The sequence below is a fragment of the Chanos chanos genome, chromosome 14 (genome assembly GCF_902362185.1).
Source record: "Chanos chanos chromosome 14, fChaCha1.1, whole genome shotgun sequence".
Lineage (NCBI taxonomy): Eukaryota > Metazoa > Chordata > Actinopteri > Gonorynchiformes > Chanidae > Chanos > Chanos chanos.
The window spans coordinates 3,734,497-3,744,035 of record NC_044508.1 but is presented as its reverse complement, the minus strand read 5'-3'; the positions used below and the strand labels follow the sequence as shown (position 1 = coordinate 3,744,035).

The following is a 9,539-nucleotide window of genomic DNA, read 5'->3' as shown; positions in this document are numbered from 1 at the left end:
AGAACGGCTGGATTAGCTCGACACTACATGTGTAAAACTTAACTGAAGTTCAACCACCCTTGAAAATACAGCATAACAGCAACAGGCGTTTTAGCAACTGTGTTCCAAAATGTTACTATGGAATACTGTTTTATATTAAAAAAAAAATTATCTAGAAAGAAAGAAAATGGGAGAGAAAAGCTACAAAATTATGCTTTATTACCATTAATAATTGCATAGCTTTATCTATAAGGTCACTGCAGCATCCATTGGCCCTCAGTGGCATTGAGCAGTTCATGCAAATGCTTTAATTAATACCAGGGTTATGTTGTTTTTGACAATAAATCACGTAATATTCACATATCAATGGGTGGGTTGCATTGACAACATATTGTACAATTCTACAGACACACAGAGTAGTTCAAGTGACAGAACTTGTTTTGCAAAAGCATCACAGTCTCCACATTACCCTCTCATCTTACATTTAGTTCAAATGATTTAATATCTGAAAACAAACTCTCCATGTAGATCGAATACCAACCGCACAATAGCTTGTGTAACCCTGTCAGAGCAGTTGGCATCCATACAATCAAGACAATTACTGAATTTAAACTCAGCTGAAAGAAATTATAATAATAAACAACTTAAAGGTGTCATTAAATGTGATTTGACATTTTACATTAAAACTCTGAATCAGGATAGATTAGCCCAGTAACCAATACACATCCATCACTCATACGCAAGTCAACGATAATTTGTTTGTTTGTTTGTATTTGTTGTTAAAGCATATGGTACTGAGACACTAATAGTATGAGGATCTTTTTGGGGGGGGGGGGGGGGGGGGTCATTGGTGGTATCCATTGACCAAACCAGAAAACTATTGGATTCATATGTGTGTTTTTAATTTTTTTTGTTTGTTTGTTTTGTTTGTTTTACATGGTCCAGTTAGACAGCATATTCTCAGTATCTCAGAGATTTGTGTCATTATATTTCAGCTTCATGTGTAGGATTTGTGTTTTAGGAGGTGGGGAGAATCTGACAGTTTGAAGATGACTGTCGATGGAGAGGTGTTGTATCCTTATCACTCTCTCTCTCTCTCTCTCTCACTGTAATGGTGAATTCTTCATAGGGTACATGATTCTTGACTCCATGCTTTGGATCAAAGGCACTGACACACACACAAACACACACACACACAAATACAAACACTTAAGATTACATTTGGAATGTTTTGTTTTCATATTATTCAAACAAGGTTTTTAATGAATTTTAAATTGTTTTTATGTCAAAACTTCTACTCTGATTCTTAAAAAGTTCTGCCACTTCTTGTTCTGATCAAAGGCGACTGAAATGTCAGGTTACTGAGGGCGTGTCATAGTCATTTTCTGTAAACAACATGTTCAAGTTCAAAATCAGAATCCAAAAAAAGGCCCAAAGAACCCCTACAGGCAAAACCTATTGCACCGAGTTGTGCTATGATTCAGTCAGTTTCCTTAATGTCCACCAGGTGGCGCTGTGCAGACTCCCACTGAACAGATAAAGCCTCACACTTGAATTTAGAGAATGTCAGTGTGCTATCAGAATGTCTGATCTGACATCAGCTCAGGCTGAAAGCAGGTTGCGGCATCTCTGAGAACAATGCACTCATTTGTCGAATGACTCATCAGAGAGTTGTGGGCAGCTGTGAAAAAGTGTGTGTGGGCACAGTTACTGATTGTGTGTGTGGGGTGTGTGTGTGTGTGTGTGTTTTCTCTTACCTGTGTAATGCACACTGGCATCCCAGCCTTCCTTCAGCCAAGCTGCATTCCTTGTCTCCTGCCTAGACTGTAAGTCTGTATAAGCTGTCCATAAACATAAAACCAGAAATTCAATACATATTCTATCTACACCTATAAAATGTGTAGATTTTTTAAGTAGATGCACTGCCTACCCCACAAATGATGAACCACATAAAGTTCGCCTATTTGTGTAAAGAAACCGCCAACTGCCTCATTGTTTTCTTGTCTATACTTGATGGCTCGGGCCCTGAAAAAAAAAATTACAAGAATAAATGTTGTATTAAAAATGACATAAACCCATATATGATGAATTAGCCCTTTCAGGTAACAAGCACTGACTTACCAATGATTTCCCCATTCAATCATTGTTCCTGGCTGTGGATTAATGAACAAAGCAATTTCATATGAAAAGTTAAGGCATTGGAGTACATATAGACCAGTCACTGCGTAATCACAAGGGTAGTATAACAAGAATACTGAATAAAGTAACATGCAGAATTTGCATAAAGCAGAATGAGGCCCACTAACATTATCTAAATGTTACATACATACTGTACAGTCCAGTCATGCCAGTTTGGTGAGTCTTGTTTTTTTGGGGGGGGTTTTTTTCCATCTCACCTGCAATCTATATGTTCTCAGCTCATAAATGTTTGGTCCTGGTCGGGGAGTAGGTTCATTCCAAAAGCTAAACTCAAGGAGGAGCTGATTGCGCCGTGAAAGCAGCATTTTACTCCTCTCCTTTCGAAACTCTAGGTACTCCTGCACAAACGCGCACACACACACACACACACACACACACACACAAGCATACATTACACAATCCAGGACAGACCTGTGGAGGCTGAACATACTGAGAGTTGTTCTGTGGGAGGCAAGCAAGGCTTTGAGAGGCTTGTGACAGCTTTGTGTGTAAGCTTTAGTGGACATCGGCTACTTTAGATTCAGAGAAAACTCAACTGACAACCACTGCTATCAACTCCAATTGTACAAAAGGATATATGTTCATATGCATCACATCAGCTGTTGATTTTGAATATTTCATCATAATTGAATATCTTAAAGCTTATATATAAGTTACCTTTTTTGTTAGACACACACAACAAAATCGATATTTACAAATATTTACTATTTAATTGTTCAAACAATATTTTCCCTCTGTAATGTTCTAGAGAGGTCTAATTTTGTGAGTCTGCAAGATGCCTAATAATAGGAAAAGAAAACATCACATTAAAAATTATATGACTAATTATATTTAACAATTGAATGAAACATGCTTAATGAATAATTTAGTAATATAATTAATTATAAATCTTTGCTCAAATTCTTTTTTTAATTATTTTTATCAAAAGGCTACACTTTTAACAAGGTGTCAGGAGGCATGAACTCCAGTTCTCAAAATCAAAGCACAGCCATCACTAGCATCCATTAAAAAAAAAAAAGATAAAACATTAATAGGCAAATGCCGTGAGGAATTTCATTTTTGCCGGTTTGGTTGATTTGTGATTCAAAATGAGGCGAATGTAACAGAATACCTTATTTAGTTTGAGCTTGTTCAAACATTCAGTCAAAGCTGGGTAGCCACCCGAGTACCGCCAGAGATGCACTGTAAAAAGACAACAGCAGGTGTCGCTAGCGTGCCACAAAAACATCTGACAGCTCGCACAGACTTGGCACTGAAAGTGCAAGTGCTTTGAGCCTTAGCAATGCCATGGAAACGCAACCAAGCCATCGAACTAAAAAAGTATGTATTATAAACGACGACGTATGTGTTTGGACCTTACTGATCTATTTTAGACCTGACCTGCTTGGTCTTGCTCCCCGTACCATGTGTTCCAACTTCCGACGACCTCGCAAGGATAATCCTTATCACAGTGAAGTTTAGTTTGCACCTCGACGCTGCAAAAGAAAAATTAGAGGTCCATTTGGCATTGTTATGCCATTCAGAGATACTGAGTACCGAGTCAATTTCAGCGACTTACGATAGACTGTTGTAAGCTTCAAGGCACTCCGGTTTTACGTTGTGAACTGTTGAGAGGGGAAATGACAGAGGTTAAAAACGACCCCCCCAAAAAACAGGAAACCGCTTGCTAAAGACCCTACGTGCCCCTCTCCCTCGCAATCTTAATGGTTTAATTTGACTTCTGGCACAAAAGCGGTGACGCACTTAATTCAGAACATTACATGTTGAAGCCGCTGATGCAAAGTGGCCGTTTTAAACGGTCCATCTGTTCTATTCATGTTTGTTCTGGGGCATAACAAGACTACGGAAAAACACAACGACATAATTTTACTGTAATTTAAATGGGGAAATTCCATTGAATGATCCTATTTCTTTTTGTCACAGAAACATAACATTTTACTGAGTCTGGATCCACTCACAAACATAGAAATCACAATTATTCAAACGTCTAAATAAACTCTTAAAAGAAATTTGGAGATTAGAAGGGGTGATTTGTAGTGCTCAGTGAGTCATTTTGGTTATTTCTATCAAAAGTGCTGGTTTATAAAACAAACTCCATGATCAACTGCCTTCATCTGACTTAAAAGGCATTGCACTACTAAAATAAAGCTAAGAGTGATGTTTCAACTCGACATCACAGGCTAATCGGGAAAAGAATGTATTCTATCAAATTGAGCTGACGATGATAACGTTTGTTTGGGAAAATCTCATTAAAGGCAAAATGTCTGTACGACAATATATCCATTCACCTGTAAACCACTGGAGCTACCTCACAAGCGTTTGCAATGTCGTTTTAATGAGAGCATTACAACCAATCAATGAAAACATCACGAATGTCACAATGTGTCATTTGTCATGACCTCTTATCGATCTTAACATGAAAGAGACGATAGCAGTGGATTTCTTTGCGAACGAGTCGCAAAAAAAAAGATCCAAACAGGATCTGCTTACATTGGATTTTATAGAGGTTACTGGTTTCTTTCTTGGACAGCAGGTTGGAGTGGGCGTCCTTTCTGGCCTCCACTTTGTGTGGAAACATTGAACGAAACCAGCCTGCATCACTCCCCTCCGTCAGACTCCTTCAAACGGACAGAGAAGACCATCAATTCATTCACTTGTTAAAGGATAGTAATAAATGATTAATCCATAACGGGGGTGGGGTGGGGGGTCATAATCACGTCAAAACACACACATAAACGAACAACCTCAGAGCGGAACTAGATGTAACAATTACTAAGTATCCCAAGAAAATGAGGCCACAAAGACCAAGCTGGCCTCAGTGTCAGCGGCCGCAAATGTTTCCACGCCTCTAGTTGCTCAGTGCTCTACGTGACAGTTTTAAACTCAGCAACCTTTCTCTTAGCATTTCTCTGAATGAGTTTTATTGTCCGATTGAAGGTTCGTCATTATCGCGCTTTGGTGTGTAACCTACAACCAAACAAGTTGCAACATAGGCACCTCACACACACCCACTGGCCTGGATGTAACTTCGTGCAGCAAGAATTGGACATTAGACAGATTAGACACATTTCTAACGTTCCTTTCGTCTTCCTCTGAACATTATTTGTCATAACAAAAACGACCTTTTACACATAACGGCTAACAAGCACGCCATTACCAACAAGGTCTGGCATAACACTGCTGTCAGTTTGCTTTACACCGCTAATTGTGTAAATACTTTCCGTCAATTTGACAGGGGCAACATGGTTGGACTTGTCGTAAGGTTGTTACAGAAATCTGAAGTCAAACACTAGACATTACTTTACCTTAAAAACAGCGGTGAGCAAACGTTTTTGCACAACTGTCTTTGGTTTTTAAGTGCACTCAAGGACCACGACGGCGCCATGTTCTCTGGGTATTGTTAAGTGTCTGCTGTCCTAACATGAAGTTTTTGGACAGTGTGCGACACTGTTGAAATGTTTTGTTAATTTTTAACTTGTTTGTGTCTGTTTGTGACACCGAGGTTCAGGCGCGTCACGTTTGCTCAAAGGTCAACGTGGCGCGCATGTGACGTACCGAACTTGTCACAGAGTAGACCGGTGGAGAGATTGAATTAAATCAGCAGTTGAGAGGGTTATTCAATCAATCAAACTGCCCTTGAACCGTTACGCTGTCAATGAAATGTTTTACTGATGCATTTTGCCATCGCACGGGAAAGTAGTACCCGCACCTCTTTTCCCCACACAATTACTTCTCTGAAGTTTAAACCCTTTTTTAAAAAAAATTCTTTTGTGTTAAAAAATGGTCAGTCAGTTGGACGACGGCAAATTTATTCTGAATAGTGTTTGAATAGACAATTATGATCCATTATTTCAGACTTTGTTGGAGATCATTTGTGAATACCACCTCGATTTCGCCAGAAACAAGAGTGACTAACGCTTTTCAGTGAGACAAGATTCTGAACTGTATTTTTAGTAGTTTGACTGGTTCGAAACCATATGTGAATGTTTTAAGTTACTTTTATTGTTAGAAACTATGCTTTTTGTACGAGGGCGACAATAGGCTATTAGGTTTCGTTTTAAACAAAAGCAATTTCTTTTTACTGATCACTGATCAGATGCCAAATTCAGACTGTTTCCATCTCCCTCATTCATTTCCAGTGCTTTTGTCATCCATCCCAGAAAAGCTCACTGAAAAGCCAATGTAAAATACGCGACAGAGGTGGCAAGAATCACGTAGTCCGATCCACCGTTGTATCAGTGAAGAGCTGCCGCGACAGTTTTGAAGATCACAAGTAACTTTTAAAGAGCGATCAAGACTGCGGTTTGTGGAATCTGCCGATCCGTCCACCGTGTTTCACTTGTAGGTTAGGGAACATATCTTTAACGATGTCGTATACGTCGTCGAAGTCCTGGTTTACAGTGATATCCTGAAACATAGCAGAAAACAATTTTAAGTTGCGGGCGACTGAGGTCACACAAGATGCCATAAAATGATAAGCAGACGGTAAGACCACATACAGAGAAGTCCAAGAACTCCAGTGCCGACTCTGGATTCCCTTGTATTGACTTCAGCACAGCGTAACACCCGGTGAATTGCATTGGATTCCGACACATCTTTCAGTCGAAAACACAAACGACAGTTTCACACATTAGTTTCAGGAATGGGGATTTAAGATGAACACACAGATGTTTTGGTGAAAGTTTGTCTGAAAAGTTATTTAATCTCTTTTTGTTGTTGTTGGTGTTTGTCACTGTCATGAATAGCTCCCTGTTGTTTTCTCTTCTGTTTGGGGCGGGGGCAATTTCCTCTCTCGGACTTACTTTTAGGATTCTGATTGTTTTGTTCACTCGCAGGCCCATCGCAAAATGGATTGCACCTTCAGGGGGTATGCGATTGTTGCTGTGGGGAAAAAACGAGAGAGAGAGAGAGAGAGAGAGAGAGAGAGAATTGTAACGAAGTGTTTTGGATGTGAAGAAATTGAGAAATAAAACCTCCCCCTTCAAAAGAATGCAATTCCATCTGCCAATAGTGTCCATTGTCTCACTTTTCAGATAATTTGTCAAAATGGTTGGAACACAGGGAGAGTTGTTAAAGGATTTTTTTAAACTGCAGTATCCGTCTCCATCTTGACAGGTGTTATTGATTATGAACAAATGAGTCGGGGCAGGAAAGATCAATTGGCACTTGGTCGCTCGCGCGTTTGCTCTGAGCTTTTATCTCTGTATGAAATTGTCGCCTCATAGAGACTTTTTCAGACAAAAGGGTGAAACTCTGACGGTGTTTGTCAAGTTCCTATCATAATTATTAGAATACTGATGCCTACACATTGGGCATTGTTGTCAGATTTCCCATTGGTTTCACCTTTGTGTGCATTCTTGAACGTCTCATTAAGATATATATATAGGCTATTATTTCATAAATTACATGATCTAAAGAGACTGTAATTGCACCTTATATTTAACTCCTCGAGTGTGTTGTTTTCTTTCAGCGCCTCTCCGAGAGCGATGGCGCCTTCTTTTCCGAGGCCGTTGTATGACAAATCCATCACTTGAAGGAATATATTTGCCTTAGATACGAAACAACGGACATTTATCTACATCAAACACCCCTGGGAGTCTCGTTTAAAAATGGAGGTAGCCAAGTTGAAAGTTTATTGTATCAGCTGACTTTCTCAATCAAAGTTGATCAGTGACGATTAGAGGCAAATGTGAGTGAGTGACAATGGATTGGATTATGTGTAAATGTAAACGGCTGCTTACCGCGATGCCTTTGACTAAAGCTATGGCCCCTTTTCCACGGATGCAGTTCCACGCCAGATTGAGTGACTTCATCCCAGTATTTTCTGCGATGGCGTTTCCAAGGATTTCCCCTAAAGGAGGAGAGCAGCTAACCTCAGAGAGGACTGACAGGTCACCACAAACGCAGTTTTCGGTCCAGAAACCTACTTGGAAACAGCCCTCTTTAATTTTTTCCCCCTAAACACTTCAGGGTTTATTGGAACACTCGATCACTCATCGCTTCAGCGTCGTGTGGAAACCGCTTGCAGTTGAATATCACCGCATAGTCGATATTAAGGGTATAAAAACATATTGCCGTATGTATTGTGTGTGTGTGTGTGTGTGTGTGTGGGAAAGGTGCCAGTTGGATCCGTTATGAAAGTATGATTCATATATTGGATCATAGTGGTCCGTGATGCATATATGTCAAACGAAATGTGTCATGGTCCGTGTGATATTCTCATTTTTAGGTCATTCAGATGTCAGCGATATTGTCGAATGTCAGCCATTCTCCCCCTGGCCTGAGGGCTTGGATTCGAGAAATTTCTTTACTTGCGGCTGGTTCGCGTTTATTATTCTTTGGAAATCACAGTCAATAATAATTCAAACGCTTAGAAATTACACAGCTGTTAAAATCTGCTTCATCAAAAGCCCCCCATTACGTTTCTAGATTACACTGTCGCCAGAATTAGACCCACTTAACCGAAATGGATTCATTTCAGGGATCTGCAGCTTGCCACTCCAATCTCATTGGTTGACTATGAGAGGTTTTGGCGGGGAGATAGTATGTGTGGTTTAATTATAAATATTTCTTTTTTGAGAGAACCTTTCTTTTTCTGCCCTGGTTAGAATCCATTGCAATCTGAAAATTCTGCAATATGAAACAGAAATACTATCATAATTACAAAGAACAAAAAAATAATTTGTTGTAAACTATTTTAACTATTTATCGACAAGTGTGAGATGAGAAATGTCGCTGCAGACAGTTAAGAAGTCAACATGCTTCCGTGACTTAAAGAGGTACGAGTATCTGTATGAGTTTGTAAGTGTTTCTGTTATCTGAGACTTCCCTCATTATCAGGTGAAAAGAATATCACTGTAATAACCAATTTTTGTAATTAGCAACATTGTTCTATATACTTTCACAAATTTCTATTGTTAATATTTGCTTTCTATTTATTTATTCATTCGTTTATTTAGTCTCTGGCAAGTTGTAGGCCAAGTGACAGAGGGTGAAACAATGCCTTTTCAGATGTTCCATGCGTGTGTTGAAAAATAAATAAATAAATAAATGCATAAAATGAGAGAACATAACTGATGTTAATGGTAATGTCACTTAGCGGAAACCCTTCCTAACCATTGGATGTATAGGCGAAGACATTGGCATTCATGTACCCTTCTGTGTCTGCATGGCCATTTGGACCTTGTTTTGGCCCAGGGCACTGTAAGACAAGCTTCATGGGTATTCCCATCAGCATCAGTGACGGCACAGTGAAGGCAAAAAAAAAAAAAACACACACACACACGCTAATGTTACTGTCATGTCCATTATCATATGTGGCAGGGGGTTGATTTCACTTTTTTCTTATTCTGGTCCACGTG

General features: G+C 39.4%; 2 protein-coding genes across 2 annotated transcripts in view; both read right to left on the bottom strand.

The window, feature by feature from the left end:
- Positions 1–263: 263 nt before the first annotated feature.
- Positions 264–5,587, bottom strand: nipsnap1 (nipsnap homolog 1 (C. elegans)). Its single transcript, XM_030791637.1, has 10 exons — positions 5,484–5,587; positions 4,669–4,796; positions 3,737–3,782; positions 3,559–3,653; positions 3,290–3,360; positions 2,376–2,516; positions 2,101–2,132; positions 1,910–2,004; positions 1,737–1,820; positions 264–1,147 (listed from the first exon to the last, which is right to left on the bottom strand). The coding sequence occupies exons 1-10, from the start codon at positions 5,561–5,563 to the stop codon at positions 1,083–1,085; spliced, it is 837 nt and encodes a 278-aa protein (XP_030647497.1). The 5' UTR covers positions 5,564–5,587; the 3' UTR covers positions 264–1,082.
- Positions 5,588–6,469: 882 nt separating this feature from the next.
- Positions 6,470–9,539, bottom strand: part of lrrc74b (leucine rich repeat containing 74B) — a 6,857-nt gene continuing 3,787 nt past the window's right edge. Inside the window, exons 6-10 of the mRNA XM_030791738.1 lie at positions 7,920–8,029; positions 7,611–7,726; positions 6,981–7,059; positions 6,678–6,773; positions 6,470–6,586 (exon numbers count right to left, since the gene is read on the bottom strand). Coding sequence (XP_030647598.1) covers positions 6,470–6,586; positions 6,678–6,773; positions 6,981–7,059; positions 7,611–7,726; positions 7,920–8,029 — 518 coding nt within the window. The remainder of the gene's footprint in view (positions 6,587–6,677; positions 6,774–6,980; positions 7,060–7,610; positions 7,727–7,919; positions 8,030–9,539) is intronic.